Here is a 19,851-nt window from a genome sequence, read left to right as displayed (position 1 = left end):
GGGTCTTATGTTTGTAGCTCTTGAAAATGTAAGATATTTTAATCACAACCAGTGAAGACATCTGTTTCTCTCCAAGTTGATTTTTCTTTCATCATACTTTGTGTCAGTGGCATTGGGGTTATCACAGGCATTTTCGAGATCTGCCTCAGAAAGGTTGAATTGGGGAGATATTGAATTTGGGTTTAGTGGGCTATATGTATGTGGCTTGTGAATAAGTTGCCACTTTAGAAATGGATTCAGGAATAATCCTACCCCCTACTGTCTCAATGTACCAAGTGTTGGGACACCAAAGTGAAAGGCGAAAGTTGGCATTGCCACATGAACTTGTCTTGTGGTGCTTGGCAGCAGAAGTGTGAATAATGAAAGAGAAAAAAGGTCTGTAATGTTTGAAGCCAGAAACTAGTCTGTGTAAAATTCTACCAATCAGACCGTAAAATTGGAAGCAGAGGTTTCAGTTTTCACTGATGCCTCCTTTAAAGGGAAGATCTTTTCTGCCAGGAATATATTTGATATTGCAGCACATACAATTATACATTTACTATAGCTTTTTTCCTTTTTGGTGGGAATTGAATAAATTTGATTTTATCAGAGTTACTGTGTGTGTAGGGCACAGACTAGCAGTACAATAAGCAATGAGAAGAGAATGTCTGTGTGTAAAGTCACACACATGTGGTAGATCACTATGCTATTTTCAATATATAACCAGGGAGAGGATTAAAAAATAGGATTGTAACATCATTCAAAGTTATTCTCAAAATTTGGTGAGGATTCTTGGGGGTCCCTGAGATTCTTTTGATAGGTCAGTGAGATAAAACTATTTTTATAATAATATAAAGATTTCATTTTCCTTTGTCATTCTCATTCTATGAAGAATATACAGTAGAATTTTCCAGCAGCTACATATGTGATATTGTGACAGATGAAGATTGAATGCAGAAGCAGGTAAGAGAATCCTAACATCTTCTATTAAGTCAGACATGAGAGTTCAAAGATAAAACCATTCTTCTCACTAAATTTTGTTAATTAAATTGAGCATTCTCATCAAATTTAAAAAGTTATTTTTAATTTAAAAAGGATTCTATTTGTATTGACATGTAATTTATGTGTTATTGATATTTTAAAATGAATTAATAACTAAACATTTAATGTTTTGTAGTTTTAATTTCTATCATCAAAAATATTTCCAATGATCAAATTCCTGTTCCAGTAGGTCCTCATTTAATTTCATTGAAAGCTAAGTACAAGAAACTACCTGAGTTGTAAAAGGACATTGTCATTCTCAACACCAGCTCCAGTATTTGAAATTCTTTGTTTTGTGTCCTGGAGGTTTTCTATGACATAACACTTTTCCACAGTGAGATCAGTGATAGATGAGACATAGGTCTTTCTTCTGTAATGTGAGAAAAGAGTGACTATGAAAGGAGAGGAAGAAAAGTAGTACATGTTCTCGGGCAGATCTATCTTAGGAAAGTCCATATGTGGGATGTAAGTGTGGAAACTGAGCCCTTAAATCCATCTGTTTGCCTTTAGCCTTGGGAAGTTTTCAGGTTCCCCCAAGTGTAGCATACCCAGGAAGACACCTGATCTCGATGGTTTAGTTGGCAATTATATACCTACACTAATAATTAAAGTATATTGAGGAAGACCAGGGAGAAGATGTGGGGCTGGAAGGACAGGTAATTTTAATTGGTTTGAAGGATATTGAAAGTAAACAAAATGAATTTCTACAGTGGTTTGGAGTTTACAGAACACTTTCATGTATTACCTGTTTTGATCATCTTGTTAAACTTGTGGGGTATCTATAACAGGTTTTTGCCCCCATTTTACAGATAAGAAAAATGAGGCTCAGAGAGAATGTTTTTTGATAGAGGGTTACCTAGGAAATCTTTTGATTAGCACTTTTAATTAGTATCATATGGCATTAATGGCAAAGTATTTTTGGAAAATTAAATTCTAATTTACTCTTGTTTGGCTATAAAAACCTTAACAATTTATAATATGTTATTCAGCTCTGCAAATCTGAAACACTGTGGCTAATAAATCTTTAACCACTAGTAAAATTTTAACCACCTGAAAAACATAACATGGAATATATTGTGTGGGTATATATTTAGGTTTTTTCCATACTGATGGGGCTGACTCAAATATAATGAGGAATGTTATTAAACCTATTCATATCTTACCTATGTGGGACCTCTACTGTAGTTTATAGTAATCCCTCCCACTCCCTCCCACTCTGAATGAACTGCAGTGGTCTGGGTTATAAATTTAAATCAGATTAAATTCTACCTTTTAGGTGTGCAGAGCAAGAGTCTCATCTTTAGTGGAAACTTTTAAAATTTTTATTTTATTTATTTTTTTAAATTGAAGTATAATTAATTTACAATGTTGTGTTAGTTTCATGTGTATAAAAGTGATTCAGTTATATATATGTGTGTATATATACATTCTTTTTCAGATTCTTTTCCATTATAGGTTATTACAAGATATTGAGTATAGTTCCCTGTGCTATATTGTAGGTCCTTGTTGTTTATTTTATATACAGTAGTGTGTATATATTAATTCCACACTTCTAATCTCTCTACCCCCATTATCCCCTTTGTTAACCATAAGTTTGTATTCTATGTTTGTGAGTCTATTTCTGCTTTGTAAATAAGTTCATTTGTATCATTTTTTAAGATTCCACATATAGGTGATATCATATGATATTTGTCTTCCTCTGACTTACTTCACTTCATATGATAATCTCTAGGTCCATCCATGTTGTTGCAAATAGCATTATTTCATTCTTTTTTATGGCTGAGTAGTATTCCATTGTATATATATACCACATCTTCTTTACCCATTCATCTGTTGATGTACATTTGGGTTGTTTCCATGTCTTGGCTATTGTAAATATTGCTGCAGTGAATGCTGGGGTACATGTATCTTTTCAGATTATGGTTTTCTCTGGATATATGCCCAGGATTGGGATTGCTGTATCATATGGTAGTTCTATTTTTAGATTTTTAAGGAACCTCCATACTGTTCTCTATAGTGGTTATACCAATTCACCTCCCATCAACAGTGTAGGAGGGTTCCCTTTTCTCCACACCCTCTCCAGCGTTTATTGTTTGTAGACTTTTTGATGATGGCCATTCTGACTAGTGTGAGGTGACACCTCATTATAGTTTTGATTTGCATTTCTCTAAAAATTAACAATGTTGAGCATCTTTTCATGTGCTTTTTTGGCCATCTGCATGTCTTCTTTGGACAAATGTCTATTTAGATCTTTTGCCCATTTTTTTGATTGGGTTGTTTGTTTTTTTGATATAGAGCTGCATGAGCTGTTTGAATATTTTGGAGATTAACCCCTTGTGGGTTGCTTCATTTGCAAATATTTTCCCTCATTCTGTGGGTTTTCTTTTCATTTTGTTTATGGTTTCCTTTGTACAAAAGCTTTGAAGTTTAATTAGGTCTCATTTGTTTATTTTTGTTTTTATTTTCATTATTCTAGGAGGTGGATCTAAAAAGATATTGCTGCAATTTATGTCAAAGAGTGTTCTGCCTATGTTTTCCTCTAAGAGTTTTATAGTATCCAGTCTTACATTTAGGTCTTTAATCCATCCATTTTGTGTTTATTTTTGTATATGGTGTTAGAGAATGTTCTAATTTCATTCTTTTACATGTAGCTGTCCAGTTTTCCCAGCACCACTTATTGAAGGACTTGTCTTTCTCCATTGTATATTCTTGCCTCTTTTGTCATAGATTAATTGACCATAGGTTCATGGGTTGATTTCTGGGCTTTCTATCCTGTTCCACTGATCTGTATGTCTGTTTTTGTGCCAGTACCATGCTGTTTTGATTACTGTAGCTTTGTAGTATAGTCTGAAGTTAGGGAACGTGATTCCTCGAGCTCTTTAGCAGGTATTTTATCAATTGCATTTCTTACTCAGACATACCAAATTAAAGATTAAATGCCATAATCACTAGCTCTGTGTATAAGCAACTTGAGGACAGACAATATGAATTATAATTCTTGACTTCCACTGCATATTTTAGATGTACATGTACTTTGTTTTTAATTTGCATATTGAGAATTAAATTTGTGGCTCTTATGGGATAGAGTGGGTCATAAGGTGGTTGTGAGGAAATTAGAACTGTTCTTACACAGCTGGATGTCTACTCCCATGACTGCAGCATTTTCTGCTTCCAAAGAAAGTCTAGACCAAGAGTATCATCTAAGTATCCTGAGGTAATGGAGTTTCTGAAATTGTCCAACTTTCTTTCACCCCCAAAAAAGGAAAAGAGTCAGTTTCAAAATACATTTTAATATACATATCTTCTGGGTCTAAGGTGGCATAATGTTATATTTTAAGGATAAATTTATCCATTTAATTAGTATTCTTTTTCAGAAGTCAGTATTCCCCAGGAAGTGTATATCTTCTGAAATTTCAAGAAAAATTTTTTAGGTAAGCTAAGAATTAATTTCTTCTGATACTCTCCAGTATGTCTCAGTCTATTCCATAATATGATCAATGAAAAAGATTCTTATGTATCACCACATTTGAGGTGGCTTAGTTGAAAAAATTTGAGACAGCTTACTAAATCCCTGGAAGAAAAAAAAGACACTTTTTAAATGTAGGTAAAGGCATATTGAATTCAAACATTTTTTACTTGAGATCAAAATTTCTTTTTTTGGAGCAAGAGTATCAATAGCAAATCATTCTTTTGTCCATTTGGATATTTGGAACCTGTGGGTCTGGACATCCTCACAGGTTAAATGATATCTCTGTCTGTTGGTGCTAGAAGAGCTGATTTTTGCAACATTTCTTAAGTCCCATCTGAGGGGAGTGGCACATGGGTTCATGTACTGCACTAACTCTAGTCTATTGCTAGTGGCAGCTTGCAACCTTCTGAAGCCTCAGAACCTTCCTTATGTTAGGAAGGTTCTGAGGCTCATCCATGCTTAGTGAGTGGAAAAGAGTATCTTGATTAATTAACTGTGTCCTGTGTGTGTTTGAAGGGTGTGTGGGGGGATGGGAAATGGAGAACACTGTCTGTTTCCAAATAGTTCCAGCTCTGACCTAACATGGAAAGTAAATTATGCCAGCAATTAAATGTCTTCTTTCTGGATAGATCCAATAGCGTTGGTAGCCCAGTAAAAATACTCCCTCACATCGCTGGAATCAAATGTGAGTGCGTAAGGGGGCTCCCTGATATTATTGGGATCTGTATTTGTCAAGCCAAGACAAACAACTCCTCTCTCACTCTGCAGATGAGAAACTAGGCAGTGAGAACTCCTCTCTCACTCACGGCCCTGGGGCACTTTCCTGGCTTGGAGAACTTACCTTTTGGTGACCCTGTGGTGGTTTCCTCAGTGGTGTGTGTGCCCCTTTGGAGGCCTGCAGGGGTGGTCTCTGCAAAGTTGTCATCTCTGCCACTGGTAGTTGGGAAGGGGCCCTCTGGGGTTCCCTGGATGGCAGGATTTGCTCCTGCTTGTCCTGCAGGAAGGATTCCATTCTGGACATCTGGAGTAGCCTGACTGGTGGGCAGGATGGCTCCGGGAAACAAGGGATGGAAGATAAATCCTGTTAAGATTTGGGGGGTTGCTGGCTGGAATGAGAGAAGGAAATAGAAAACAAAGTCAAAGGAACACATTTAAAAGCTGGTCAACCAGCTTTTTCTTCCTTGAGGGCAGCAAGTTTGGGTAGGATTTACAGATGGAGAGGGTAGAGTCAGAAAAAACAGTAAAGATCGAGCATTCCTCAGAGGAAATGCCTCCCTCTCCCAAGCCAAGCCTGAAGCTGGTTTCATTACTGGGATTCCTTGCTGTGCTCCATTTTCCTCAGACAGGGAAAGCCAGAATCAAGCTAGTCACAGGAAGAGGAATAATGCATCATTTGTTCATATCAGGTGTATCTGGAGGTAGAACTAAGGCAGAAAATCCATACAATTACAGGGGGCTGCATTTCTGTTATTGACCTAAACTATAGTCTCTCATTTGCCCAAATTTTTTTAGAGTAATTTAAGAGACTAAAAATTAATGGAAAAATTAGTTCAACTAGATTAATCAATTCTTATCTCATGGTTTTCACCCCTTCAAGTTTCTTTTGATGTATTTTTCAAAGGCATTGGAATATTCAGTCAGAAACGTTTCTTTTGGCAATTCAGCCACTGATGTATTCCTTGAGGTTATTCGGTGGATCTTCTCTCTTTTGGACAGTCAGTGATTTGCACAATGGTAATGAATGTTTTTGCTACTTACACTTGTTGTTGTTTTTCCCCTGGGAATAAATTACTGTGAAAAGTTCTTCCTAAGAAGTAATAATTTGAAATCAGCTGGTTTTGGAGAGAATTCAGGCAAGAACAAGTTCTCTGGGACCTTTCAGTTCTGACAGCATTCTCACAGATTAAAAAGCATTGAGAACTCAAAATTAAGATACAGGTCCATTTCTTTGAGTGTGGATCTCAATTGTTAGTTTGCATAAGCACCATCTGGAAGGCAGAAATATGCATTTTTAACCAGCGCTCCAAGTTGTCCTGGTTTGATGGTCCAGGACTGATGTTTGGAAAACACTGTCTTAGATTTATGAGGTACTGAAACCAGAATTAGACTTATGCTGAATGGGAGATAGGAGTAGAGTACAGAAATTTTCAAATTGGGAGTTGGGACTTTCATACATTTGAAATAAAGAAGGTGGCTTCCCTGGTGGCGCAGTGGTTAAGAACCTGCCTGCCAATGCAGGGGACACAGGTTCAAGCTCTGGTCCAGGAAGATCCCACATGCCGCGGAGAAACTAAGCCCGTGCACCACAACTACTGAGCTTGCGCTCTAGAGTCCGCAAGCCACAACTACTGAGCCCAACGTGCCACAACTACTGAAGCCTGTGTACCTAGAGCCCATGCTCTGCAACAAGAGAAGCCACCGCAATGAGAAGCCCACGCACCGCAACGAAGAGTAGCCCCCGCTCGCCATAACTAGAGAAAGCCCGTGCAGCGACAAAGACCCAATGCAGCTAAATAAATAAATAAATAAAATAAAGAAGGTGAGTGGTACCCATCATTAAAAAATAAGGCAAAAATAATAGACTATAAATTACCAGTACACTCTATATAGTAAGGGTAAATATTGGTTCATAAAACGTGTGTGTGTGTGTATTAGTTATATAAAAAATATAGCTGTTACTGTGAGTTTCACCAAAAAAAGAAAAAAAAAGAAAAAGAAAACCATTTTTCTATCCACTGGTATAGTGGATAGAAAAATGGTTTTCAATCTGGATTTACTTTTTTTTTTTGACCTTCGGACCTAATTTGCTTAAGCTTTCCGAGCCTCAGTTTCTCTTTATATAAAGTTGGGTTAAAAATCTCTACTTTGTAATCTGGTGAGGATTAAAGGCAGCACATGTAAAAAAATCTACTACGGTTTCTGTTTTATAGAATCGGGTCAATAACTGGTTGATATGGGTGTTCATGAATCAGTGCTGGCAAAACAGCCCCGTTACTTGATTTTATTTATGGACAGTCTAGCAAATCTCTACCTTTTTCATAATAGATTATTTCCTTGGAATTCTTTTTTACATACTCTACCTTTTTCATAATCTCTACCTTTTTCAAACTGTCTTCCCAGATATTGCCTCAACTCTTTACTTCAGTGTCATGTTCAGATACCATATTAATTCAAATAATTTTTCTCTGAAAATGACTTATGGGGAAATGCATAGAAATGCCTAGTAATGGTACTATGAGTTTTATTTAGGTTCAGCCCTCTAGTTATTCATACATATAGAGAAAAGTTCATTCATCGCCATAAGATGCTAGAAGAATAATACTTTTTCTATAAACTTTAAGCATCTAAGTAAAAAAATTAATCCTTCCTGCACTAAATATCAATATGTATATTATTCTAAATCTGCATGCATTTCAGTAGCTTACAATCCTACATTTTAATCAATACAAAGTTTAAAACTATGCATTGGCTTTCTGGATAGAACTGAATCTGACATCAATATGTGGAAAACAAAAGCTAAGTCAGATTAATGGGGACAAGTAGCTGGAGAAGGATGATGAAATCCCCAGCTAGACAAAAGATAGCCTAATGTGAGGACCTATAAAAGTGTTCAGTTTATGATAGTATGCACCAGATTTAGGAGTTGTGGTCAAAAGTGACTATATGAGGATAGAAAACAGCATAGTGGTAGCAGTGGAAGGAATCTGAAATACTAGTAATTAATTTTTTTTTTTACCAATTCCTCTGAGCTTAGGATAGTACCCTAAAAAGAAAATAACACAAGTTATTAGACAGATTTTTAATATATTTGAGGCAAGGTTTATATATATATATATATATATACACACATATATATACATATATAAATAAAATAACTTAAAAACTTAAAATAGTTATAAATATTATAAAGAGATATGTGTTTATTTTCAACAATAATTTAAACTGTTTGTGATTTGTATCACAAAACTCAAGTCAGCACATGACATTGAACTACTAACGTTTATTATTTGAGTGATGGGAGGTCTTCTGCATTTCAGAAGTTACATATTTTCTATAATTAGGTAATAGATGCACATGAAGGGAGACTTGGAAGATGCAGAAAGCAATAAAAAAAAATCCCATCATGCAGAATGTGATATTTTTTCTTGCAGATGTTTTTCAAACATTTCTTTTTACATACTAGAAGTCATGTAATTTTTACAATTTGTGTCTTACCTTTTCTTTTAATACTATGCAGCAATCATTTAACCACATTACCAACAAATTTTAATAAATATAATTTTGAATGGTCACAAAGTATTTGCTTTTATGTTGTACAGTTTACGTAATAATTTTCCTTTTGTTTAAATGTAGGTTGCACCTAATATTCTTCTCTACTATAAAATTATTTTGATGAATTTATTTGTAAATAAACCTTTGCTGTATTTCAGATTATTTCCTTGGAATGTGGAATTAAGAGTTAATATGAATTTTATACTTGATTCTGCTTTTAGAAATAAAAGCTGCCATCTGATGTTCATATTTGATCTTGGGTCTTGGTAATTTTATCGGTGATCTCAAGAATTACCTTTCACAAAGGAAAATAGAGAGAGAGGAAAATGTGTCATTTTTGGGGAAAAGATATATAGTTAATAAATAAATTTGAGATAAAAATCCCCCAAATCATTAATTATTAGATCAGTCCATTAATTTAATATTTTCTTAACGGTGTGGTTTAAAGGATTGACTGGTTGCTTCATCTGTGACATTTACTAACTGTGTGATTGTAAATAAATAACTAACTGTAAGTATTGCCAGTTATCTTCACATTAGAAATAAAAATATTGTCTGTAAAAGATTGTTTTGAAGATTAGATGAGATAGTACCTAATAAATAAAAAATTCTAGAACAGTGCCTGGCAGATAGTAAGTGTTCAACAATTATTTTTGTTATTATCAGTGTCCATACAGTGCAAAGTAAATGGGAAACTTGGCAACTATCTGGTGAATTGAGATAGGATGAAATATTTCACACTAAGATGATTTAAAATAAAAATCATATTACAAAATAATCTCACCTGGGCTCCAAGGTGTGCTACAATAACTGGTAACACCTGAAAAAAGAGTGAAAGATGTAGGAAAAAATATACTAAAAGGTAAGTTCTGGTAGATGATATAAATATTGAGACTTTTAAAACATGTACAATATTTACTGAATAGATATTTGTTTAATGTATCATCTATGATCATATATATGGACTCATAGAGCAGGATGGGAATTGGAACTCATCCAGTTTGTAAAAAGAAGAAGATTAGACCCAGAGATTTAGAAACCAGTCCAAAGCAGCACATTTAAAAGGTAGAAGTTAGTAAATTGGATGAACAAAAAATAACTTTGATCTCAAGCTATCCCCAAACTTAAAATTATTCCAAGCAATCATGTTGATAAAATCCATGTGTTTCTTTTATATGGCATCTCAGAAGATACATGAAAATATGTAATGGATATTTTAAAATATCAAGATTTCTTGAAGCATGTGTACTTAGTCTCATAATGGTTGCCTGGATATTTTGCTATTAAAATAGAACACTGGAAGGAAATTTTGGTTGATACCGTTCAACAGCGCTCATCCTAACAGAGTTCTTAGAGCTAAGTGAGAAATACCACACTGGTCACTGATGACTACGTACATGTTATGGATTTGTAGTTGGAAAGATCTGGGTGAGGTGTTGGTGTGCTCTAGCACTCCTCTAAGAACTAACCATGGGGTTTGTCAGAAAGAACTAGGGTTTTAAGGTTTATTTTTATTTCTATAGAAACTCATAGAGTGTCACAAAAGTTATCAAAATGGGACTTTTAATATGCCAGACCTAAAAGATTTGAAAGTCTTATAAAAAGACTCTTAACTTATTATTTCTCAAGAAGTTTGTACAGTAACACCCATAATGCCAAGAGGTAAAAAGTACACACATTTAAGAAAAAGCCTTACTCTCTGTCAGATCCCTGGCTCCTGACCAAAAGCAACTCATCTTCAGGGTGGCAATGGAAAAGTGGATTGAAGGGAAGGGACACAGGATTTGGGAGAAAACGAAATTGAAATTTCTTCTTTAAAGGTAAATTGGAAGGAACAGAAAGATACAAAAGGAAACCACAGATGTCTAAGTAAAAACTGTATTGTAAGAATTCAGTAATGTAGCACCAATGTAACAAGGAGAAAAAGTGTTAGTTTTTGATAGAAAAATTGTTTGAAATAATAACAGCTAACACGTATTGAATGAGTACCATGTATAGGCACTGTTCTAAATGTTTTATGTAGATTTACTCATTTAATCCTAACAGCTCTAGTGGTAGATTCCAATTAATCTCTATTCTATATGATGAAGAAAGTGAATCACAGAGGGTTAGGTAACTTGGCCACATAGGTAGTAAGTGGAGAGCTGGGATTTGACCAGAAGTTTTGGGGTTCTAGAGTTCACTCTTAGCCACTTTGGCCTGCCTTAGATAAATGAACACTGTGGGCAGCTGCCCAGGTTTCTGGCAGGGACATAAGGTCCTCTGCATAGGGAGAGACAGGGTCGGAGGGACTGGGGCTGCACAGGAGAAGGCATGTATGGGGGCCCTTGGTGGTGGCATAGCCTAGAGACATCGAAGAATCCCCACAGAGAACGAGGATTGATTTATATTATTGCATGTTGGGGAGTGTGCAATGTTGAACCGTCCCTACTGAATCTTTAGTAACATCTACAGTGCCCACTTATGCCTTTGACTCCGGTGGATATATTCTTTGGTGGATATGACGGTGTACTAAGCCTGACTTCCAGGTCAGAGCAGGCCAGCAATTGAAACTGAACCTGGGCAATTGGCAGATGGATTACACCAGGGTCATGGAGTAAAGAGATTCTCATTCTATTTGCTACTCTCTCTAGTCTTTTTCTGAGGATCACTTTTTTTATTAAAATATAAATAAGCAGCGAATACTTTGAGTGAAGGCTCTAACATATCTGTAAGAAATAAGTAATGACTGATAGACAAGTATACACATCAATATTAAAAAAAGAAATGTAAAAATTAGTTATGTTACAGATTTTTACAAATATGAATAAATGAAGCAGTATAGAGTTTCTTGTGTTGTTATTTTGGACGAAAGGCACAGAAAAAAGTATTAGTTGCATATGATATAGAATTTAAATTGAGCAGCTTAAAATAATTTTGTCAATTAAACTCAGCTTTGATTATAATTACTAATTAATATAAGCTTGCTACTATAAGTTGGATGTGTCCATAGTGGTAGGAAGATGGTTAGGGTATAGTCATGCTTCATTATTTGGGAATGTGTATTAAAAGTCTTACAGTTTTGGGCTTCCCTGGTGGCGCAGTGGTTGAGAGTCTGCCTGTCGATGCAGGGGACACGGGTTCGTGCCCCGGTCTGGGAAGATCCCACATACCGCGGAGCAGCTGGGCCCGTGAGCCATGGCCGGTGAGCCTGCGCGTCCGGAGTCTTACAGATTTGAATATCTTTGAACCCACAAATTCTATTCCTAAGAACTGGTCTTAGAGAAATAATCACTGAAATGCTCAAAGACTTACTCAAAGGATGTTCACTGTAGAATTGTTTATAGAAGCAAAAATTTTGGAAAAAAAACCAATTTTTGCAATATGATGGAATACTAGCAATCATTAAAAACAATAAGTGATTCACAATGTTATAAGTGAATATTCAAAATATAGGAAAGACTATTCAAAATGTATTAAGTGAAAAACTTAGATTATAGAACATCAGATATAGTAAGAACATATTGTCTTTAAAAAGTATACTTATATGCATAGAAAAAAGAGTGGAAGGATATAACCTAGAATGCTGACAGTGTTTAATTCTGGCTGGTAGGCTTATGGGTGAATTTTATTTTTTCTTTTTGCTTATCTGTGTTTTCTAAATTCTCTATAGTTAACATATACTATGTATGTAATAATCAAGAAAGCTTCTACAAAAAATTAGACCATTACGTGGGAATGATAGGGGCTGAGGTCATGTGTTAGAGAGAATTAGTTAGCAATAACCAATTTAGTCATAAAGGGAACCTTGTATTTTTCTCCAGAGTCATTAAACTATTTAGAGAAGTTCCAAGAAGACAAAATTTGGGCTTTGCAGTTAAAATGCAAACACTTCTGAAAGAGGTGATGTCCTAAGTATGTCATTTATATCTTCATGTGAGGGTTTTTTTTGTTTGTTTGTTTGTTTGTTTTTTGCGGTACGCGGGCCTCTCACTGTTGTGGCCTCTCCCGTTGCGGAGCACAGGCTCCGGACGCGCAGGCTCAGCGGCCATGGCTCACGGGCCCAGCCGCTCCGCGACATGTGGGATCTTCCCGGACCGGGGCACGAACCCGTGTCCCCTGCATCGGCAGGCAGACTCTCAACCACAGCCACCAGGGAAGCCCATGTGAGGGTTTTTTTTGGGGGGGTTTCCTGAAAGCAAATAATGATGGCAGGAGAGAAGGCACTAGAGAATCCTTGGGGACTCGAGAGGAGGCATGAAAAAAGCACACAAAAAGGATAGATTAGATTTACTGGAAATAAACTTTATCCATCTCTTATTTTTTCTTTGGAATGATTTTGGTCACCCAGAAAGTCTTCAATAGAAACAGAGCAAGCTGGAGAAGAATCCTGATACCTCTCAATCCCCCCGTTTATTCTTTACTTCTCGATCTTCCCCAACTCTTCACATTTCCTGTTACCTATTACAAATGTATTCTAGAGACGTTATGGGACAGCATGCTGTTTTCTGGGTGTGTTCTCATGGGATTTCAGCAAGAACCAAATTGCCAAAGACTGCTTTAAGTTTAGTAGGACATCCCTCTGCAAATTATCAGGGTAGAACTTTAAAGAACCTTGAAAATATTCTTTCCTCCCCTTTAGGCTTTCACCTGAGGGAAAATGCTCCCCATTGTTAAACTTAGTAGGTCTTTGAACTCACTTGTGGTTGCAGCTGCTGCTGTACCTTCAATCCCCCCAGGGTCAGTGGGAGGGTCTGGCTACCAGGTGCCATCCCTGCAGCAGGATTTAGCTGTAGGGCAATGAGGAAGATTTTCATTGTGTTGTTTCAGTTCGAACATCCAGGACCCGAATTTGTATTTACTAAATGTAAAAGGGAGGATTTGCTATGCAAATATATAGTACACTACATTGCATTTGGAATTAGATATAGAAATGAAGTTCAAAGACTTGTTTAGTCTACTAGTACAACCATCAAGTCCAGGACTAATTTTCTCATGTTAAGTTTTTCTTTGGCATTTAACCCATTCTCCTGAGGATTACTTAAGTGAGTCTATATTTGCCTTCTCTTTTTGGCTGTAACAGCAAGGGTTCCTGGAATTTTTCTGATGACTTTCTTATGAAGGACTGAGTTCCTTCATAGGTATCCCCATGAAAATTGTGAGGGTCAGAATAAAGTATCTAGTCTGAATATGGTCTAGTACTATATTTAAATCTGACCAGTGGAAAAAATACATTCTAAGCAGGAAAGAAACATTATTTTATCCCCCAAACAGATTAAACTATACAGATATTCTATGAAAAGAATGTAGATCTTTCTACCCCTTCTTGTTTGCTCTTGTTTTTGTGGCGATGATAGCAGTCATAGTGTTTGTGTGGGTATGTGAATGTTGTATGGGCCGTGAGGAAGATGTGTCAGAGGAATGGGGAGGGGAGCTCGGAGAGGAGGTGAGAAGAACTAAAGAAGTAAAGACTTAAGAATTAGATTAATTCCTTTAGAGATTCTCTTGCTAAGAAAATTTTCTAATGATGTATTGAATAGCATTCAACTCTCTTTGACTTGCCTCTGTCACTACAATGACTATGTGTGCGTGTGTACATTTATGGATACACACACACACATACCCTCCACATTAGGTATTATTTTTATTTAACAATGGATATTAAAATGATAAAAAAGAGTACTTACCAGTTGCAGGTCTGACCCTAGTGTGAGCATCTGTGTCAATGGAATTAGACTTAAAGAAGGGAAGGCCTGCAGGGCATTGAAATTGATGTGTGAGACAAGAGGTTGTCTGGTTTTACAATGCTCTCAGTGGAGGATATGCTCAAGTAACCTATACTTCAGTCACAAGTGGATTTACCACGAAGGTAAAGCTTCAGGGCCTCTCACTAGCATAGCCCCCTTCCGTGGCCCTAGAAGGCACCCTAGCAATGTGTCAAGTTTAAGGTATTTATCAGCTTAAAAATGTGTAATTTAGGGCTTCCCTGGTGGCGCAGTGGTTGAGGGTCCGCCTGCCGATGCAGCGGACACGGGTTAGTGCCCCGGTCTGGGAAGATCCCACCTCACTAGCATAGCCCCCTTCCGTGGCCCTAGAAGGCACCCTAGCAATGTGTCAAGTTTAAGGTATTTATCAGCTTAAAAATGTGTAATTTAGGGCTTCCCTGGTGGCGCAGTGGTTGAGGGTCCGCCTGCCGATGCAGCGGACACGGGTTAGTGCCCCGGTCTGGGAAGATCCCACGTGCCGCGGGGCGGCTGGGCCCGTGAGCCATGGCCGCTGAGCTTGTGCGTCCGGAGCTTGCGCTCCGCAACGGGAGAGGCCACGGCAGTGAGAGGCCCGCATACCGAAAAAAAAAATGTGTAATTTACTCTTATTTCTTATCTCATTATAAATTATTCACTTTAGTAACTAATTTTACATATCTAACTTTGTATTATTTTTCAAAGAAGGTCCCCAAAGCTTCAAGTTCCTTAAGGAGGGAGGTTGGCTACTGACATGAGTATTGTATAATGTCCATAGACCAAAAGAGAACTTTAGACTGGTATTATTGTACTATTTCACAAAGTCTAGACGTAGGTAAGGAGAGGTCCTTTTGAACAGAGGAAGGGTGGGAAGAAGCGGGTGGGTAGCCAGGAGACCATGCAGGTTTTGTTGTTGTTTTTGGTTTTTTTTGCGGTACGCGGGCCTCTCACTGTTGTGGCCTCTCCCGTTGCGGAGCACAGGCTCCGGACGCGCAGGCTCAGCGGCCATGGCTCACGGGCCCAGCCGCTCCGCGGCACGTGGGATCTTCCCAAACCGGGGCATGAACCTGTATCCCCTGCATCGGCAGGCGGACTCTCAACCACTGCGCCACCAGGGAAGCCCGACCATGCAGTTTTCAAATGTACTTAAATATGTTTCAAAGACAGATTTTACAGTAAACATCAGCTCATCAGCAACAATGAAATTTAAGAAAACCACGAGGAAATCTGCAATTATTTTTATAGATTACTTCTTAATCCCTTCTAGTTCTGGCAAATACCATACATGATTAAGTCACAGTACTTCAAGGCCATAGATGACCAAGCTTTTTCAATAGGTATAGCTATTGCTTTTCAGAGTTTACTAGATTTGGTTGCTAAACCAAATTATTATTCAGACAAAAGGAAAAAGAATGAAGATGTGTTGATTTTCCTGCTCAAAGTTTTGAAAAAAAGTATGTTTCTTGTTTTTATTTTCCCCCAAATAAAGCTTTTCTCTCTGTTGCTCAGTCATGAGGCTTTGGATGAATCTTGATTTTAAATCCACTAGTCTTAACATGTTTCCTTTGCTGGTCTCTAAATGTTCCCTATTGTAGAACTCTTACCTGATTTGGTTGTTGTTGGTTTAGCCGTGTTGCCTGATCTGGAACCAGCTTTGTTGGAGGAAGTACCAAAGCAGGGTTGAGCTGCATCTGTGACAACAAATTTTTGCAGAAGCAGGGATGTGTTTGAGGTTTTACATACATTTATTTCCAGGAGGTAACAAGTTGACCCAAATGCAAAAACATCTGTCTTTAGCCTCTGTGTGTTTTGCAGCAGTTTTAACTCCGTGGAACATTTTGTGCATGACAGGAGATGGAATTGTGGAGCAGAAAAGTGCCAGACCAGGAGGGGTGCTGTGGGTAGGGACAGAGGGTGAGGTAGCGCACATGGATTTCGGGTGGTAGTTCCTAGGTTCCCATTTCTTTTCTGAAAGTGCTTTCCTCCTTTTCCAGGACATGAAATAGATAGTCCACACCTTAGCTCTATACACATTTGCTTTTTCCCAAAGCTTGAAGGTAAGCTGCCATGATTTCTACTGCATTTTCACAAAGCTTCCTAATTTTACCTCGTGCCCGACAAGTCACTTCCTGTAATGGAAATTCTGTCCCCTTCCTGGCCAGGGTATTTTCCTAGTGTACTAAGAATAACTGAATTTTAGGGGTAAAAATCTCCTTGAATCCATATGATCTAGTTGTATTGTTTTATAGATGAGGGAAGTGAGAAGCAGTGTCACCTGCCAAGGTGATATTTTGAGTTGCAGAGCCTGTACTAGGATCCCTGCAAGCGCTTTTAGTCCTTGAAGAAATGAATCCTTCTATTTGTTTTTCTTTGTACTCCATCTGCATTCAGGTGGAAGCTCTCTGGCCAGGTTGACTCTGGTTGGCATTTGCTCCTGGCTGCATCCCCAAGGGCAGTGTGCTGTGGGCCCCCCAGCACTGCATTAACCCTTGGGTCACCTGGATATATCCTGGAGCTACCAATGACTCTTGATTTCACTTTTGTCTTTTCTCTCAGTTGTAAGAGGTAAGATTGGCACTATCTGTCCTTAGGGGTCCCTTTAAGCCTTAAAGATTATGTAAGTATAAATTCTGCAAATGTGTTTTCATCCACTACGATCCACTGTCAGCATGGCAGTCAGAGGGGTCCTTTGAAAACAACAGTCTGGTGTGTTCACGTCTTTGTTCAATCCATGCCTTGACTTCTGTTTTCAGCCAGGGACAATACAATGGCCTAAAATACCCTCAGGCCCTCGGCCCCCAGTGCCTCTCTGACCTTCCATCCTACCTCATTTTCTGTTGTTCACTCTCCTACTGGTATTTAGGCTCCTTGCTGTCTCTGGGACACTCAAGGCCGATTCTTGCCTCAGAGCCTCATCTCCACCTGTTCCCTCTGTCTGGAATGCTTTTTCCCCCGTCGTTGGCTCACTTCCTCACCAGCTTCACCTTGTTGCTCGAGCTCACCTTCTTTTTGAGGCCTAGCCTGACTACTCTTCTGAGTATGCAACCTGTCACATCTCCAGTGCGTACCCTATTCCCAAACTTTTGATTTACTGAAAACAATAAGTGTTCGATTCATTTTATATACCTTTATGATAATTCAATAAATTCATGTACAAATAATTTTTAAAAACCTTTTCTATGTATCCTGAGTTTTATTTGATAAATACCAAAAATATACCTAATAGACATTTTAATGTTACTTCCCACATTCCCTGCACCACTGTTTCTAACTGCACTCCCAATCTGCATTAACCTGCACAGTACTCCTCAGTCCACTTTGAATGATAGCTGTGCTCCAGGAAAGTTTTATTTGTCTTGAGTCTTTACAAATGTTATGGTAATTTAAATTCACTAGAGACACCTTATTTAGAAGAACCTTTTGGCAAACTTGTTCAGTGAAGCGCAAAATCCATGTTTTAAAAGAATTTAACTTCCTAATTTACCTTGCTTAAACATCACATTTTTGTAGACAACTTCTTTAAAGGACAAATGTATATTTGCAATGAAATAAGAAGGAGGTTGATTATTCATGTTTTGTTCCATCCCCTCCCCCCAAGATCACCCTGTTCGGGTCCTTCATAGAACTAATCATGGTTATAATTTATAATTTACCATTAAAAATATTTTTTAGTATCTATAGCCCTTGTAAACACCATGAAGGATCATGCCTTTTTTCTTACCATTGTATCTTCAGCAACTAGCACAATATATGGTATACAGAGAGTTTTCAATAAATATTTGCTGATTGTATGGATGAGTAAGGAAGTGTTAAGTGAGCTTGAGGCCTAACTGAGAATGGTTTCTTTTTGTTCTGCTAATTCATAGTAAATATTTAAAAATTTTTTCTCATTGTCCACACTGAAGCATCTCAAACAAAGGGAAATTCACTTAGAGACCCAAACCACCCATATTATGTCTATAAAATATTGAAGGACAGTTGGAATACATGTTTGAATACTAGTGCTCTTTTTTGTTCAAAAAACTGTTATATATGAACATGTTTTGTGATGAAATGTTCTAAGTAAAAAATATTGACTGCTTTCTAATATTCCCTTACTACTGCATGATTTGGTAGACCTTTTAGAGTTTATACAATCTAGATGTTTCATGCTTCCAATTAGAAAAATCAGAATGTTTTAGTTTGCACCTTTGGTCATGAGAAAATAATTAGTTGGCAAGAAAATCTTAACTTCTTTTTGGAAGTAGAATCATTATCCACTTTGAGCAGACATAATCTAAAGCATTCCTTTTTCTCCTAATTTCTACCCTATTTCTCTGCCAAAAATAATCAACATTAATTTATTATTCAAAATAAATCAAACAATCAATAATTTATTATTCAAAAATAAGTCAAAATAATAATAAAAATTAATTTATTATAAATTAATCCACTCAATCCATGATAGATCGGATGTATTTTAACAATGTAAGTACATTGAAATATGCAGTAATACTTCATTAGTTTATCATCTTTCAACTTTGAAAATAAAAACAGGAAACTAAAGGAATGGGTCATGGTGCAGTTTTAGCAGAGGGCAAGGAGAAAGAGGGGGGCAGCTAAGGCTGGTTGCTTCATAAAATATACATTTTGCACTTACTGGTAATGACAGAGTTGATCCTAGAAGACAAAACAGTAGAATCATAGTCTTCATGTTCAAATTACTACCTGAAACAAAAAAATAGTATTATTCTTTCACTCTATTTTTTTCTTTTTGAGACAAGGTGGTACTTGAAAAAAAAGAATGCTCTATTTGAAACATGGTCATTTCTGTTACCTTTCTCTTCACTAGGCAAAATGTACAGGTGAGACAATATGCAAAGTCCCAGTTGATTTCTCTAGTTTCTATGATGAAAAATTTTACCCTTTGATGAGCTGTGAGTTTGTAGGAGGAATTTAAACTTGACTCTAGGAGGCTGGCAACTGAATGGCCAATGAGGACTTAGTTATCTGTGAAATCACTTGGTTTCTTTCATTTCCCAACACTTCATTAGGCGAGTTATTAGCTGCAGACATCATATTACCCAATGTCTACCATTTGAATAGAGGGTATTTCAGGAAGATATACCTTGTGTAATTTTTAAAAAGTGCAGACAATGAAAAATTACAGTCCTTCTTCACCTCCATCTCCTTCCCAAATGACTTCCCAGACATCCCTATTTTATCATGTATACATGATAAATCAAACATCAAAATATAACTGTGTATGTTAAAAAATAAGACCTATTATGTTTATTGCTCTGCAATTTACTTTTTTACTTAACAAATAATGGATAACCATATATGTCAGTACAGATTTATTTCATGTATTTAATGACTACATTATATTAC

At 37.0% G+C, this 19,851-nt stretch overlaps 1 protein-coding gene across 1 annotated transcript; it reads right to left on the bottom strand.

Moving 5' to 3' along the window:
- Positions 1-5,095: 5,095 nt before the first annotated feature.
- On the bottom strand, positions 5,096-19,174 carry AMTN (amelotin). The gene is made up of 8 exons (XM_024115379.1): positions 19,121-19,174; positions 16,086-16,172; positions 14,428-14,493; positions 13,441-13,530; positions 9,546-9,581; positions 8,226-8,252; positions 5,331-5,595; positions 5,096-5,211 (listed from the first exon to the last, which is right to left on the bottom strand). The coding sequence occupies exons 1-8, from the start codon at positions 19,172-19,174 to the stop codon at positions 5,096-5,098; spliced, it is 741 nt and encodes a 246-aa protein (XP_023971147.1).
- Between the last annotated feature and the right edge of the window lie 677 nt (positions 19,175-19,851).

The sequence above is a fragment of the Physeter macrocephalus genome, chromosome 7 (assembly GCF_002837175.3).
Source record: "Physeter macrocephalus isolate SW-GA chromosome 7, ASM283717v5, whole genome shotgun sequence".
Classification (NCBI taxonomy): domain Eukaryota; kingdom Metazoa; phylum Chordata; class Mammalia; order Artiodactyla; family Physeteridae; genus Physeter; species Physeter macrocephalus.
Note: the sequence above shows the minus strand (reverse complement) of the source record. Positions and strands in the feature narration are given on the sequence as shown.

Coding starts and splice junctions, on each gene's coding strand:
- AMTN (XM_024115379.1), bottom strand. CDS start 19,174: ATGAAGACTATGATTCTACTGTTTTGTCTTCTAGGATCAACTCTGTCA. Junction 13,531..14,427: donor TAGGGTCAGACCTGCAACTG/GTAAGTACTCTT, acceptor ATTGCCCTACAG/CTAAATCCTGCTGCAGGGAT. Junction 5,212..5,330: donor CACCACAGGGTCACCAAAAG/GTAAGTTCTCCA, acceptor TGACAAATACAG/ATCCCAATAATATCAGGGAG.